General features: G+C 43.1%; 1 protein-coding gene across 5 annotated transcripts; it reads right to left on the reverse strand.

Annotated features, from left to right (window-relative positions):
* Nucleotides 1-267: 267 nt before the first annotated feature.
* LOC121138854 lies at nt 268-13,695 on the reverse strand. Of its 5 annotated transcripts, none has more exons than XR_005875726.1 (3): nt 8,493-12,025; nt 8,012-8,227; nt 268-1,086 (listed from the first exon to the last, which is right to left on the reverse strand). XR_005875726.1 is itself a non-coding variant. In XM_040741778.1 (3 exons), the coding sequence occupies exon 3, from the start codon at nt 5,661-5,663 to the stop codon at nt 4,632-4,634; it is 1,032 nt and encodes a 343-aa protein (XP_040597712.1). In that variant the 5' UTR covers nt 5,664-8,227; nt 8,493-9,108; nt 13,642-13,695; the 3' UTR covers nt 4,605-4,631. The 5 variants fall into 5 exon arrangements, 4 of the variants coding, with proteins under 4 accessions (XP_040597712.1, XP_040597711.1, XP_040597714.1 ...); XM_040741778.1 differs by lacking the exon at nt 268-1,086 and adding an exon at nt 13,642-13,695 and having other exon boundaries at nt 4,605-8,227; nt 8,493-9,108; XM_040741777.1 differs by lacking the exon at nt 268-1,086 and having other exon boundaries at nt 4,605-8,227; nt 8,493-9,108; nt 9,625-12,003.
* Between the last annotated feature and the right edge of the window lie 2,235 nt (nt 13,696-15,930).

Consider the following 15,930-nt stretch of genomic DNA (forward strand, 5'->3'; position numbering starts at 1 on the left):
GGGAAATTCAAGGCATGCTCCATTGCTCTCTTAAGGCAGGTTAAACAAGCTGGCTACACAGTAGGATAGCAGTCTTAATTCTTAAGTAACCTCCAGGTATATAATTAACTTTGGCTGTGAGGTCCAGCAAAAATTCCAGTCTCTTAGAATGTAAAAGCTGTTTTCCTAATATTGAACTGCCACAGGAATGGGTTATAGATTGTTACTGCTCTTAAAATGTTTTAGTAAATTTTTAGTTTTGTAGTTTTTTTTAACTTCTTGCATATCTTTTGGACCATTTTTAGAGTCTTTAATTTTTTATTAAAATTTCCACAAATATTTCAGCTGAAGCTTTTTATAGAACTCTTACACAGTTCAGCAATGTGTAGAGCATTCATGTGCTCACCAAGCAGTCCAGGAAATAGGCGCTCACAGCCACTGCATTTGCCTGCCTAGTCACCTTTTAGCCCCTCCTTTCTCATTTTTTTGAAGTCATGTTTTCATATTCCTCGTGGTACTTACATTTTATTATACAAAAATATGTTCAGAAAACAGAAGCAAAAGATTCCTCAAATGCAACATATACTGATAGCAGATGTCTCCACAAACAAGATTTAGTTCTTTAAAGCTGAAGTTAGCAGAGCATTTGCTGAATCATCGCTTTAGACACTCAGTCTTTAACTTGTCAATTACACTGAGAAACAATTGTCACATTGTTATACTGAAGTATCTGGAATGACCAACTCCCACTTTTCACTAGTTAGCAATCGCATCTTTATAAAGAGATATTACACAAGACGCAAATTCTTGTCTGGGGTCAGAGTCTTGCTTCACTAGACCCAGAATTATAAGATTTTACACAGGGCTAATATGCATCTCTCTCCATTCTTACCCAGAAATGTCCACTCTTCACAAACAATGAACAGTCAGCTCATCTTGCAAAACTGTGTTCCTTCCATGTTGTTCCAGGAAGGGGAGGTACTTAGAGAAGATGAATGTTTTTCTCAGTGGTGAAAGGAGCAACACAGGTTTAGTAAATGCTGAAGGACTTGGCCTGGAAGCCAGAGAGAGGCAGGGACTAGGATCTTTCTGTGACAGAGTAATGTGCTGATGAAATGACAGAGAAGGAAAGAGGTTAGAAATGTGGAATATTCACAATAACCAGGAGGAGGTGAATTTCCTGCAATGGATCTGTAGTACTCCAAACCCCCAGTGACTAAGGTCCATGTTTCTTGTCCAACCCACTGTTGAAGGACACAAGAAGTGCCATGCTTTAACTGGTTTCCAAGATTGTTTTCTTACGGCTACAAGATTTCACATATTCTTGAAAATGTTTTCTGCTAATTGAACAATGGTGCTCTAACGTGGTAATGTTCTACTGAATTGGGTTTTCCCCAAAGGTTTCCTCTATCAATTGATTCTTTATTTGATACTAATCTCTTTTCAGATTAAAAAAAATATTGGTGTGTGTGTATGTATACAGGTGTCTGTGGAGGTCAGAAGAAGGAATCGGACCCCCTGGAGCTGGAGTTAGAGGTGTTTGTGAGCTTCCTGGTGTGGGACTGGGCACAGAACCCAGGTCCTCTGCAAGAACAACAAGTTTTCTTAACCACTGAGACATCTCTCCAGCCCCCACTATTCTAGATTTTATAGCTGTTTTTCCAGCGGCTATAAATTGCCTTTTTCACTCACCTAATAGGTTCTGAGCTAAAACCATTGTTGTATGGGGAAAGAAAAAATGAACATCTTTATATAAGTTTCTAATTAACACGTCTCACATTTCTGAGATGAATAATGGAGAGCTTGGGTATAAGTAAGAATTCTTAGTTCAACCGAGAAAAAAGAATACTTATGTGCTTGATTCACATCTTTTACATTTAATGTCTGCCATTTAACTCAAATCCATTGGAAGAGGAAGATTTGTGATCACCTATGAAACATATATTTAAATTCACTTACTTTAATATATATAATATATAATGTATTTATATGTATATGCATTTATATATGCATATGTATATATATAACTTTCATTTTCAGCAAAGAATAGAAAACTCCAGAGGAATCAAACTTATTATTTTTTTTAGAGCCAGAGACTTCTCAAGACTCAAGGTTAAACAAGGCATAATCAAGCCGGGCGGTGGTGGCACACGCCTTTAATCCCAGCACTCGGGAGGCAGAGGCAGGCGGATCTCTGTGAGTTCGAGGCTGGGCTGGACCGATAGCCTCCAAAACAATACAGAGAAACCCTGTCTCGAAAAACCAAAAAATCAAAAACAAAAACAAAAACAAGGCATAATCAGTGAAAGTGGTTTGAGACAGAAAGGCAGGTTTCACTTCATGAATGTGCTTTATAATAATGCTGTGGAGATAAAAAGAATCTTTCCCATCTGTTGAGCTGGCTCGTGAGAGATGATAGAAAGCGCTCTGGCTAGGCGTTTACAGTTTATGTGTGGCTGCTTCCGTCTCTCCTGTTCTATTTCTTTCCAGGAAGTAACAAATGCCAAGATCTAAAATCGAGAGTTCCATGCAATCCACAGCAGCTGCTCAGGAGCAGGAAACTGATGTCTAAGGATGGTGCACGGTTCTTAGCACCAGGCATGCAATGGAAGGAGACACTTAATAGACCTGCTGTGAGGAAGCTGATCTTCATTCCTTGGATTTGCTTCAACTCCTTTAAAGCTAAAAGGCTCCTCCAGTCCAAGTTGAAGGGCCTGGGGTGAATGACACAGACCTTGGTATACACAGTCTAAACAAGGAGGGCAGGGGCTACACATGCATGGAAAGGTTTAGGGCATCCTCATGTTAAGCGGCCTCCTGCTTGGCTCTAACCTTTTTGTTTTCTACCTCGCTCCTTGGGCTAATCATGCAGAGGGGCGCTGCATATAGAGTGGACAAGAAGGAAGTACAAATGACCAGGCATCATGAGACCCTCGGCAAGCATTCAGAGCTGCCACACTCATGAAAGTTGTCAGTTCAATGCTGGCCACCATTCTGGCATTGGAGGCTGACACATGACAGGGTGACACTGCTTTGTCATCCAGGCTGAGCTGGGAGGCCTGGAGAACTCATCTGGGTGGCAGCCACTTTGAGTTGATAGAGGGTCCTGAAAGTCCCCAGGTCCTTTCTTTCTTGGGAGGATATCCAGGGGTTATGGTTCTCCTACTTTGAAAAACGTAAGCCCTGTGCCTGCTTGGTGACATTGGGCTGCTTCTTTGAGTCTCTGTATATAGCTACATAAAGTTCATGTTAGAGCAAATCAGGAGAAAGAAATGGTAAAAGCTGGCCCTAAGGGTGGTATCTGACAGGGTTAATTTAGCACTCCCCAATCCTCAAGGCTTGTATGGGTCTTATTGTTTTGATTTATTATGTCCACATCACTCCTAAGTATTTCTTGTTTGTGTCTTGTAGGGTTGACAACTGCCAACCCCACAAAACCTTTACTTCTGCTTCCATAATTACAGTAAAATTAACAGTCGCTACAATGATGGAACCAGGAGATGGTGAGACTTCAATTGCCACTGTCTCCTCTTCGAGGAGCCTATCCCCTCCAGAAGCAGTGCTGAGGTAGACCAGATGCAGCCATTTCCCTGTGGCCTAACACTGTAGACACAACCTCCAGACAAAACACACAGAAAGTAATGAATGAATGAAAGTTTAATTACTTCACATTTAGAAAAGTACTTCTTTTCAATAATGTCCACTCTAAAGGGGCAGTGCCTAGGACAGTGAATAGGGAGTCCCAGGGACACGTGGTATCTGCCTTACTCCCTGATAGACAGCAGCTTGGGACACATGTGTCAACATCTGAACCCCGTTACAACCATAGGGCATCCCTTTGTCTGTGGATGCTTGTCTGTGCACCTTGGGGATAACTTGTTGAGCACAGCTAGTGTTTCTTTGAGTAGATAATTCTATGATGGCAGACATGCCTACACACTGAATCTTTAGATGGTTCATGCAGATTCTTTGCGTGAACACATTGATGGTGGACACCGTGTTTCTCCACTGGAACCCATACAGCCGAGGTCATGTGGTTCTGTGCTTCAGCGACCGGATGTGACATGAATACTCTGCTCCCCATTGACCCTTGACTTTGGGTTGGGGCTGATGGGGCCTTGACTTTCTGTTGTGAATTTTTCTTAACTTTTATTGAACTTCCTTTCAGGGTTAAAAATATGAAGCATTTGATCTTATCCCCAAACTTCTTTTCATGACTATCTGACTTGGAGGCTTGGGCAGGCCTTTTGGCTGAATGATAGAAGTCGAGCCTGGGATTTCTATAGTCATCCTTTTGGGTATTTGAAGCAAAGATGTGGCTAGTCCATGGCTCCTGTGGTTTAGATATCTTGGGAACAGTCACTTCACTTGACAGAAAAGGGAACCTGTCATGGGAGGTTGATGTACTTGTAGTGGACACAGTCTTGCAGCTGTGTAGAGAGCTGTGAAATGCCGCACCCTTAAGATGGTGCTGGCTTTCGCCTCTGCTAGCCCGATAGCAAGTGCTCTCTGTGATAAACAACTCCTTATTTGGTCAAGGCTGGATATCTGGCTTGCTTCCTCGTATGTGGACCTATCTGCTGTCGCCACATGGCTTACCGGGGTTGGCCGCCCAAGGGCCTTTTTAAGCTGTGGGCGGGCACTCCCTGGTGTCAGAAGATTTGTTCAAGGTCCTGAATAAACTGCCTGTGAGAAGGATTCCTGAGTCGCGTCTTCCTTGCTGGTCGAGGTGGTCGTGACACAGCTGGACTTGGAGGCCCTGATATCTGCAGCAAGAACCACCTCAGGGGCACAATCTTGAAACAATGTGCCAGTGGCACGGTCCAGTAGGAAAACCCCAGGGGCTGAGCAGTGATGAGTGCCCAGACCTGAGTATTCTGGTGTCTTATTAAAAGCTCTGGATGAGGATGGATTTTCAGTGATCTCCAGAGATTCAAAATCCATAGATGTTTATTGTTGTATAGAAAGTTTCTCATCTTGTGAGCTGCAGTGGTAAATGCCCAGTCACATGACACTTTGTTCTCTGCCTTCTCCAGCTCCCTGGTATTCCTACTCCTTGTTGACTGGGATGCCACACTGTTGCTCATAAGTGACAATGGTTGGTCTGTCTTTCCTAATGAAACATGCTCATTTTTTTGTGACTGACACATACCTCTGATTAGGCCTGGAGTTGACACTGGCTTACCTGTGCAAGATTTATGAACAGTTTTAAAGTGTCCGGATCTGCCTAAATGGCTCTCTGCAGTGGACATAGATTTCATATTATCCTCCTGGATACTTGTAGGGGCCTCAGCAGGCACAGAGTTTCCCTGGTTAGAATAGCTCTCGGGAATTTCAGATTGAGGATTACACAGGGGAATCTCTTTCATTGCAGTCTCTTCTGGGGCATGCTGAAAAGATTCTCCCAGGATACTGAGATTTGTGGGAAGGGAATTATCTCTAGAGTCCCCTAAGGACAAGGAGGCATTGGAGGGCATTTGAAAAGGCACAGAGGTAGTCTTGTTTCTGTTAAAAATAGGTATGGTTTTGAGGCCTCTGAGGGCCAAGCTCCACCAGAGTTTCACAAGACATCTGGTTAGATGTGTTTCTAGCACCTTCTGCGTACCAGAATCTAGGAAAGAAGGCCCCTGAGAATCTTTCTTGTGACTGTTCAAATCGTGAAAGGATGTTCTTTCCATGGCCATCTTGCTATTGTGGATGTGCTTGCACTTCCTGCTTGAATGGATATGCAGTGTGCCTGCTAGATGCTCCTTTCCTGGTCCCACCAGGGCAAAACTTGGTGTGCCAACTCCTGGGTGTCTCAAGTAGCTGGGTTCTGCCTTTGCATCGGAGATAATCTCTACAACTTTGCCCAGGGAACCTTATGGGCTCCTATCCAGGTCATTCAATATGCTTCCTAAACAGTTGTTTAGATCCTTGCATGGGTCCTTTAGGAGTTGGGCTGTCTTTGGAACCTTTGATGAGACACTCTGTGGATGTTGACTGCTCTCATCTGTCAATGTTGAGGGACATGCAGTCCCATCATTCACCTCTGCCTGACCCATTCCAGGTGGTTCCTCTGAGGTTTTATCATGTGTATCAATTCTTGATTCTTGTGGGGCCATTGGACATGGAGTTGACAAAATCGCTTTTTTAAGTGTTGCTCTATGTGCTCCTGGAGCTCAGGGTCAATGATTTCCCTTGGGAGATGGGCAAGGGAAGCCTGGCCCTTGGAGGCCCACCTCTTTGAAGTGAGTTCAAGAAATGCTTCCTGTGATTTTTTTTAACCCTGTCTGGTAGATTTTTACTTCTTTCTTGGTGTTTCTTCAAAATATAGTTTCTAGGTTTTGAACAGCGGGTGGGACATTAAGTTGGTTTCTTGAAGCATTAGTGTGAGAAGCACCATTATTCCTAGCTGGAGGTGAATTGCATGGTAGATTTGGTATTGTGGTTGGATCACTGTTCCACATTTGGTTTCTAGTCACTGGTGCTTGTAAGTCAGACATTTTGTGGTTAAATATTGGGATTTCCCTAAGTGATAAAGCAAAGTCTTTGGAGAAATGAGCTCTTGATGTATGTCAGACTAAATTTCTATTGGTATGTAAGGACAGAGTCCATTGAAGATGATGGCAGGGGGATCTAGTGAAGACCGTGCCATATTGACTGTAGCCACTGTGTAACCACTGAGGAGGTAGGGGAGACCCCAGGAAAACTGGCTACCTGTGACCTGTATATGGTTGATAGAGACCTCTTGGTAGTAGAATTGGTGATGACCTGAAAGCTGCTCAGATTTGCTTTTTAGGCTCCAGAAGGGGCCTGAGGTGCTAGTGGTCTGCTTGAGGCTCCAGGACTGCAGCATACTTCCCATGCACACCAAGATATAATCAGATCTTTCTTTTCCTTTCCCCTTCCATACTTTGAGTTCTACTCTCTTACTAATCTGAAATTCCAGTATCTCCTGCATGTCAGGGTTAATGAATGTTGGCTCCCCAGCCTGTATCTGCCTGTATGTGGGTCCTTTCCAGAAGGAGGCCTTTTGAAGCCTGACAGAAAGATGTTCTTACAAGGCCTTACCATGTGATGAGTTGGACTGGCACCAGTTTTGGAAACTATATTGGACCAGGTAGGGCCTGAGACTGGCCTGTTGGAGTGGACAATGGATGGGGTAATTGAGATAGGCCTATTTGAGTAGTTAAGGCATAATGTTGTTGAGGTAGGCTTGCATGAGCAGTTAAGACTTGAACTGCTTAAGGTAGGCCTGCTTGAGTAGTCAAGGATGCCAGATGTTGAGGTAGGCCTAGTTGAATTTTCAAGGCCCAGAGTTGTAGAAGTAGTTCTGCTTGTGTTCTTAAGGCCTGGATTGTTAGAGGTAGGCCTGTTTGAGCTCTCATGATCTACAGTTTTTAAGGCCTGCAAGGGGGTAAATAGATCTGTATGTGTTATTAATGTCTAATGAGTTTGAGGAAGGCCTGTTTGTGTGGTCTACTCCTGGAGTTCTTTCAGTAGGCCTCTTTGAGCTATTAAGACCTGGAGTGACACAGGTGGGCCTACTTGAGTACTCATGACCTGGCATAATTGAGGTAGGCTTGCCTGAGCTTTCTAGACCGGCAGAGTTGTACGTAGGTCTGCATGTGTTATTAAGTTCTAGTGTGGTTGAACAAGAACTGTTTGAGTCGTCAAGGCCTTGAGTGGTGGAGGTAGGCCTGCATGAGTTGATAAGGCCTGGGATGATCAAGGCAGGAATGTTTTTGTGGTTAATTTTTGGTGGGATAAAGTTAGACTGTTCTGCATGGTTAATGCGTGATGTGTTTCACATGGGAGATGGCAATCCTGTCAGAGGTATGCTCTGTGGGGCCCCCAGTGCTTTTCAGTCTCACTGAAGAGCTACTATCTGTCTATGTGGAACGGATGGAGCATATGCCACAGGATCAGGAGGATGAAATAGGTGGGAAGGTACCAGTGGTAGTGAACAGCATCTCCCTAGTGTCAAGGTCTCTGGTGGTTGAGAGGCACTCCCAGACATCTGTGACTCAATAGAAGCTGAGGGATTCACCTGGACAGTTGACATGATTTTAGAATCTTTGGACAGCAGTTGTTCCTTGAGAGGAGCAGAGTACTCTGCTATGGGTAAATCTGTGACCACAGATTCCTCTATGGGCTGCGGAGGTGGCTGGTCAGCTCTGGCAACTTCAGGGTTGGACTCTTCAACTGGGAATCTTGCCTTAAAACCTGGCTGAAGCTGATGGTATTGACAAGCCTCCTTATGGTGCTGTAGGAGACAGGACATGTAAATGCATCCAGGAGCATATGGGTCTGGAGTTTGGGCAATCTGAGTGGGGAAGGACCCTGGAACCCCATCAGACTTCTGTTCCAAACTCTGCTTTGTACAAGACCCTGTTGACTTAAACTCCAGGACTGTACGCACATCCCACCCATGCAGAGATCCCTATTCCCTAGATAACCTTATGCCCTGGTTGGGGGTGATCACATAACTGGGAAGTAGTAAGTGGCCCCAAGTAATGGAGATGGCTCACCTGTGCAGAAGTGAAACCAGTGCCTTGTCCTCCCTCAATTTCTTCCTGCTGCCTCTGTAAGCTGGAAATAGACACTTGGTTATGGTGGAATAAGGACGGACCTGGTTTCTTACCAGACACTGAATGAAATGTCCAGTCAGTAGAAAAGAAAAGGGAAACAGGGGATCAGGCAACTGTGAGCAAGCCTACATGCCCAAATGCATTGACAGTAAGGTCTATGTGGGTAGAAAAATGCCACAGGCCAGGTGCTTCCACTTCTAATGAATTCCATGGATGTCTTAACCTCCCTTTGGAGTGGTGGGAAGGACCAATGTTGTGACAGAGGAGAATGTCTCAGAGAACTTTAACAACAAATTTGCCCTGAAATCCTCCCACACTGCCCCTCCAAGGCATCACCCAATCCTGGGCATCCAAGGCTTCATTCTTTGCACAGAACCTGGGAAGCGTCTTCGATTCTGGGTTCTTTCCAAGGAGCTGCCTCCTCCATGGTGCTGCATCTCATTTGGTGTTATTACTCAAGGGCAGGAGGATGAGTCACCTTTCCAGGGGAAAGAATCAGTCTATATTTCTTGATCCTGATTTTCTTCCTGATATTGCTGTGAGCACTCCTCTCCACCTGACAGAGACAGACAGCACATGCAGCTCCATCATCTTATCCACAATGGATGCTAATATGTGTTCCTTTCCTCTTAGAAAACTCAAATGGGGACTATCTCTGTGAGAGCTACCATGAGTGTCACTGGTCAGGGTTCTGCAGAGGAACCAAAGGCTCACTCATGTCCTGGAGCTCATCACCCCTTCATGTCAGCTCCATGGACCCTGTAAGGTTGTATGTTAGAGGGGGACATAGGAACCAGTGCTCAGAAACTTTCTCTTTTCATAGGTCCCTAACCATCCCAGGCACACTACCCGTGACCACAGTCTCACAGGGCTTCTCTCAGGCATGCATGGTGAGAGAGCAGATGTCTTGGGGCCCGCTGTCTCCATGCCCTACCTGCCAGTTCTGAGAGGATGGGGTTCTACTGTTGGCTGCAATCCCATTTCAGCTACCACCCTATTCAATTTGGAAAGTGGAGCCTATAAGGAGAGAGGGGGAACTATTCTCTGTTGTTTGGGGCTAAGCCATTCTTACCTTTTTGGCAGTGATCCTTTCTACCAGTGGAGTTGAAGGTGCATTAGGGGGAAGGAAGGGTAATAAGAGGTGAAAGATCCCCAGCCCACACACAAAGGCTAGGATCATATCCATTGCCAAAGTGGTGAAGCTGGGTGTTATCCATGAAGTATCAACGCTTTCCAGAAGAGAGAGAAAATTCTCCATCTGAATTGTACTGTTTCTCTCAAGCAACTGAACCCCTAGAGTTCCTTCTGGGAGTGGGTAGCTGGGCCCATGCCTGCATCACAGAGTTCTTGTCTCCATGTCACAAAGGCTTCAGAATGTGGGGTGGGGAGGTAGGAAGAGGTGACCGAGCAATCACTTTCCTTATCCCAGCCTTCACAGTTTGTCATCCTGTAAAGCCCTATGTGTATGTTTTGAATTCCACCTGCATGTGCTGTCAGAAACCCAGTCCTGTCCATTTTCAGTCCTTCTGCTACCCACAGAGGGGACCTTGGCCATGTTCTGTGGGTTTTTGATACCGCAGATTATTTTCCAGTGACATGCCTCTTCGAAAATTACACACCTCATGATGCCTCCTGAAAGGGAGACCAAACATTCAAAATATGCACCTATGGGGTTTTATTCAAACCAGTGCATTCCATTCTCTTGTCTGTTATAGTCTTGTAACTGTATCAGAAAGCAAATTCACTTAGTCAAACTTTAAAATTCCCCATAGTTTTTCAGTCTCAACCTTATTTCATAGTCTAAAATCCCTTCTCAGATCCATACAATCTTTTAATTGTAACCTCACATGAAAGCAAAACTCAATTTCTTTATTTCAACATACCATGTTACCAAATTCATATTTCCATTTGAAAAGAGAGAAAAGAATAAGGATTAGTGAGGAAATACTGTAGTATAGCACAACAAACCCAGGAAGGCAAACTCCAAACTCCTCATTTTCCTGTTTTATGTCAAAGGCTCTTTACCTCTCCTGTTCCTGTCTGCCTTTTTTACTTCAATGGAATTCTTTCTCTTGAGCTCATGCTACTCTCCCTTAGCAGCTTTCATTGGCAGATGTCCTGTGACGCTGGCATCTTCATTACCTTGGGGTCTCCAGTGAAATCCAGGCTTCACCTTCACAACTTCCACTAATGGCATCTCTAGGATTCTATGCAGGGACACCCCTGACAGGTGCTGGCCTCGGCAGCTTTCCTTAACCACAGAGGATGATTCCACAACCCCTTCACATATGTTTCCTTCATGAATGTAATGCCAGAACCACATGACCAATGTTGTCAAGTTCTGCTGCCTGCTTAGGATGAAACCTGGAATCAGGGACCCTACTTGAATTGTATTGGCATAAGCCTGGATTTGCTGTTGCTCTTTAGGGACAAGTCATCCCTCAAGGACTTTTCTTCTCACAAATTGCAGGATTAGGAGGGGAGGATCTGCCCCGAGTGTACCACTACTTTTATTCCTTTTCTCTTTATCTTTTTCAGTACCAACTAGGGCTCCAACATTAAATGTCTTGTGATCTTTTTCTCCTGTACATTTGTATTTTCTTTTGCCCTGGTTGCTCTTTTTCATTGTAGATCTATATAACTGTGATCTCTATGCACCACACAGTGGAATCAATGTTAAACTGTCTTCAAATACTCTGCCTAGAAATCAGTCCAATGCTTTTAAATTTAGCTTCAGGGAGACTCTTTGGACAAGGTCTGAAAGCACCCATGGTTTTGCCAAAATATCACAATTACCATCTCTAGACTGGAAGCTGATATCATTTCCTCTGGATTCTATTGACCTGGGCCTCTATAGTGCACATTGCACTCAGCACTACTGTCTTTGAAGTTCATACTAGGACTTCACTTGATGTTTACAGCATTCAGCCACTTTCCTAGTGCAAAGTCCAAAAATCTTACACATTCCTCAAAATCCCATCATGGTCAAGTGTGTACTAACTGCTGCTTTAATTACTGTTCTATTGCTTTGAGGAGACACCATGACCAAGGCCACTTACAAAAAGAGTTCATTGAAGGTTGTAATTTTAGATGGTGAGTTCATGTGCATCATAATGGGGAGCATGGCAGCAGGCAGGCAAGCATGGTGCTGAATTGGTTGTTGAGAGATTACATGTGATAGAAAAGCAAGGGGCCAAGGAGAGTGGACCCCAGGAGAGGGAATGGTGTGGGCTTTAGAAACTTCTAAGCCCAACCCCAATTATACACCTGCTCCAACAAGGCCACACCTCATAGTCCTTCCCAAACACTTCCTCCTGACTGGGGACCAAACATTCAAATACATGAGAATACGGGGCTGTTCTCATTCGTAGCATCACAGCAGTGGCATTTTTGACACTGAGACTACATAGCAAGTAGGAAAGAGCTGCCATCTTCCTAATGTGAGTCTTCTTATCTTTTTAACATGAGGTAGTTTCCTCTGACTCCTTCAGTCACAGTTTTCTATCATTCCTCACATGGTCCTGAGTGTATTTTTAGATTTTTATCTGAATGCTTAATTTGGGGGTTATTAGCATCTATGTTTTGAATATCTTTATTTTAATAGTACAATATTTTACTTTCAAGCCGGGATGTGGTGGCACATGCCATGAATCCCAGCCCTCGTGAGGCAGAAGCAGGAGGAACTCGGTAAGTTCAAGGTCTATAAAGCTACATAGAGAAGCCCTGTCTCAAAAAAATCAAAGAAAAATTTTACTTTGAATGTGGTATATCATGTGTGGTACTTTAAATGTAATTGGCTCCCATAATCTCAGAGGAAGTGGCACTATTAGGGGGTGTGTCTTTGTTGGGGTGAGTATAGCCTTATTGGAGGAAGTATGTCACTGTTGGTCAGACTTTGAGGGTTCCTATGTTCAGGATATTGCCCAGTGGTCTCAGCTGACTTCCTGTTGTCTGCAAGATATAGAACTCCCAATCACTATTCCAGCATCATGTCTGCCTGCAAGCCACCGTGATAATGGACTGAACATCTGAAACTGTAAGTGAGCCACCTGAATTAAATGTTTCCCTTATAAGAGCTGTTTGTCATGGTCATGATGGTTTTTCACAGCAAGAAAATACGTAACCAAGACATTGAGTGATTCTCAAATTACCATTGCTGAAGTCATAACTCACAGAAACAACCATCATGGTTCAGTTAACTACTCCAGCTCCAAGAAGACCCAGATCACTGATTAAGCAAGTCATACCAGTGCTGATCTTGTGGACATGGCAGGAATAAGAAATCAATCTGTGAACTACCCCATGTCCCAAATTAAGAAAACTACATGACATGGATCAACAGTTTGGAAAGACCAGTGTGCAAGAATTAACATGACAGCCTGAATAGAAGTATTCCCATAACAGAAAAAGAAACAGAAAGCACCAGACCCAGGTACACTTCCAATGAATAAGACAGTACAACTAAGGAGGAAACTTGGCTTTGTCCAGAAGACAAAATAAGATGTAACCTCCTAGCTCATTCTATGGAATCAGCATTGCCCCATACCAAATCTGGACATTAACATAATCAAGAAAACTAAGGATAGATAAAAACCCTCAATAAAATATTAGAGATTATCTAAAAGTAAGTATTATATGGAACAAGCAAAAGGGATTTATCAGTGGGAAAGTCTGGCTCTTTTTTTTTTCCTTTTTTTTAATTTAAATTAGAAACAAGCTTGTTTTACACGTGAATCCCAGTTCCCTCCCCCTTTCCTTCTCCTATTCCCATGGCCAACCCCTATTCCATCCTCTTTCTGCTCCCCAGAGAGGGTGATGCCTTACACTGGGGATCTTCAAAGTCTGTCACATCATTTGATGCAGGGCTTAGACCCTCCCCCATGTGTCTATGAGGAGACAGTATCCCTCTATGTGGAATGGGCTCCGGAAGTCCATTCATACCCTAGGGATAAATACTGATCTACTGAGAGACCCCAAAGATTGCTGAGGCCTCCTAACTGACACCCATATTCAGGGGGTCTGGGTCAGTTTTATACTCGTTTCCCAACTATCAGTCTGGGGTCCATGAGTACCCTCTAGTCCAGGTCACCTGTTTCTGTGGGTTTATCCAGCCTGGTCTTGACCGCTTTGCTCATCACTCCTCCCTCTCTTCCACTGGATTCCAGGAGTTCAGCTTAGTGTTTAGCTGTGGGTGTCTGCTTCTGCTTCCATCAGCTACTGGCTGAAGGCTCTAGGATGGCATATGAGGTAGTCGTCAATCACAGGATATTCGAAGGTGTTTAAGGTAACCTCTCCACTATTGCTTAAATTGTTACTTGGGGTTATTCTTATAGACCTCTGGACATTTCCCTAGTGCCAGATTTCTCTTTAAACCTATAATGGCTCCCTCTATTATGGTATGTCTTTTCTTACTCTTCTCTATTCTTGCCCCTACTCAGTCTTCCCGTTCCTTCATGTCTTCCTCCAACCTCCTCTTCTCACCTTCTCTTTTTATTAACTCCCTCTTCCCTTTCCTCATGCTCCCAATTTTCTCAGGAGAACTTTTCTCTTTCCCCTTCTCCAGGGGACCATGTATGTCTCTTTTAGGGTACTCAGGAAGTATGGATTGTAGGCTGTTAATCCTTTGCTCTATGTCTAAAATCCATATATGAGTGAGTACATGTTTGCCTTTTTGTGACTGTGTTACCTCACTCAGGATGGTTTCTTCTAGTTCCATCCACTTGCCTTCAATTTTCAAGATCCCATTATTGTTTTTCTTTTCCCACTCCATTGTGTAAATGTACCACATTTTCTCTACACACTCTTCAGTTGAGGAGCATCTAGGTTGCTTCAAGGTTCTGACTATTGCAAATAATGCTGCTATGAATATAGTGAAAAAGATGTCTTGTTGTATAAATGTGCATCTTTTAGATATATGCCTAGGAATGGAATTGATGAATATTGATTTCCAAAGTGGATGTATGAGTTTGCACATCACCAGCAGTGGAGGAGTATTCCCCTTTCTCCACATACTCTTCTGCTTGAACTGGTATTTTTGATTTTAGCCATTCTGACAGGGGCAAAATTGTATCTCAGAGTTGTTTTGATTTGCATTTCCCTAATGGCTAAGGATGTTGAGCAGTTTCTTAAGTGTCTCTCAGCCATTTTAGGCTCCTCTACTGACAATTCTCTACTTAGATATGTAACCCACTTTTAATTGGAACCTTTGATGTTTTGGAGACATGCTTCTTGAGTTCTTTGTAAATTTTGGAAATCTACCCTCAATCAGATGTGGTGTTATTTGAATGTCTTTTCGAATTCTGTGGACTGCTGTTTTGTTGTGTTGACTGTTTCCTTTGCCTTACTGAAGCTTCTCAGTTACAAGAGCTCCCATTTATCAGTTGTCGATCTCAGTGTCTTGGTGACTAGTATTATGTTCAGGAAGTAGTCTCTGGTACCAATTTGGTCAAGTGTACCTCCCTCTTTCTCTTCTAAAAGATTCAATGTGGCTAGGTTTATGTTGAGGTCCATTTGGACTTAAGTGTTATACATAGTGATAAATATGGATCTATTTGAGTCTTCTGTATATTGCTTTTGTTATGTATAGTTATGTTCCTGTTATCCCTGATCTCTCCAAGACCTTTATCACGAAGTGGTGTTGGATATTGTCAAAGTTTTCTTCAGCATCTAGTGATTTCCCTTTTTCAGTTTGTTTATATGGTGGATTATATTCATGGATTTTCATATGTTGAACCAGCTTTGCATCCCTGGTATGAAGCTTACTTGTCCATGGTGGATGATTTCTCTGATGTATTCTTGGATTCAATTTTCCAGTACTTTATTGAGTATTTTTGCAGCAATATTCATGAGGAAAATTGGTCTGTGACTCTCTTCCTTAGTTGTGTCTTTGTGTGGCTTGGGTACCAAAGTGATTATAGCCTCATAAAAAGAGTTTGGCAATGAACCTTCTGATTCTATTGTGTGAAACAATTTGAGAAGTATTGATAGTAGGTATTCCTTGAATTTCTACTAGAATTATGCACTGAAACCATCTGGCCCTGAGGATTTTTTTGGGGGAAGACTTTAAATGATTGCTTCTATTTCATTAGGGGTTATAGGTCTGTTTATATTGCTTATCTGTTCTTGATTTAGGCAAGTGATATCTATCCAGAAAATAGTCTGTTTCCTAAAAATTTTGAATTGTTTCCCCAGTGTCTGTTGTTATGTCCCCCTTTTCATTTCTGATTTTGCTAATTTGCATGTTCTCTCTCTACCTTTTGGTTAGTTTGGATTAAAGTTGGTCTATCTTGCTGATTTTCTCAAAGAACCAACTCTGTTTTATTGATTCTTTGTATTGTTTTCTTTGTTTCTACTTTATTGATTTCAGTCCTCAATTTTA

Source organism: Mesocricetus auratus, unplaced genomic scaffold (genome assembly GCF_017639785.1).
Source record: "Mesocricetus auratus isolate SY011 unplaced genomic scaffold, BCM_Maur_2.0 Super-Scaffold_6730, whole genome shotgun sequence".
Classification (NCBI taxonomy): Eukaryota; Metazoa; Chordata; class Mammalia; order Rodentia; family Cricetidae; genus Mesocricetus; species Mesocricetus auratus.

Excerpts from the sequence above, each read along its gene's own strand:
- LOC121138854 (XM_040741778.1), bottom strand. The coding sequence starts at position 5,663 with ATGGCCATGGAAAGAACATCCTTTCACGATTTGAACAGTCACAAGAAA.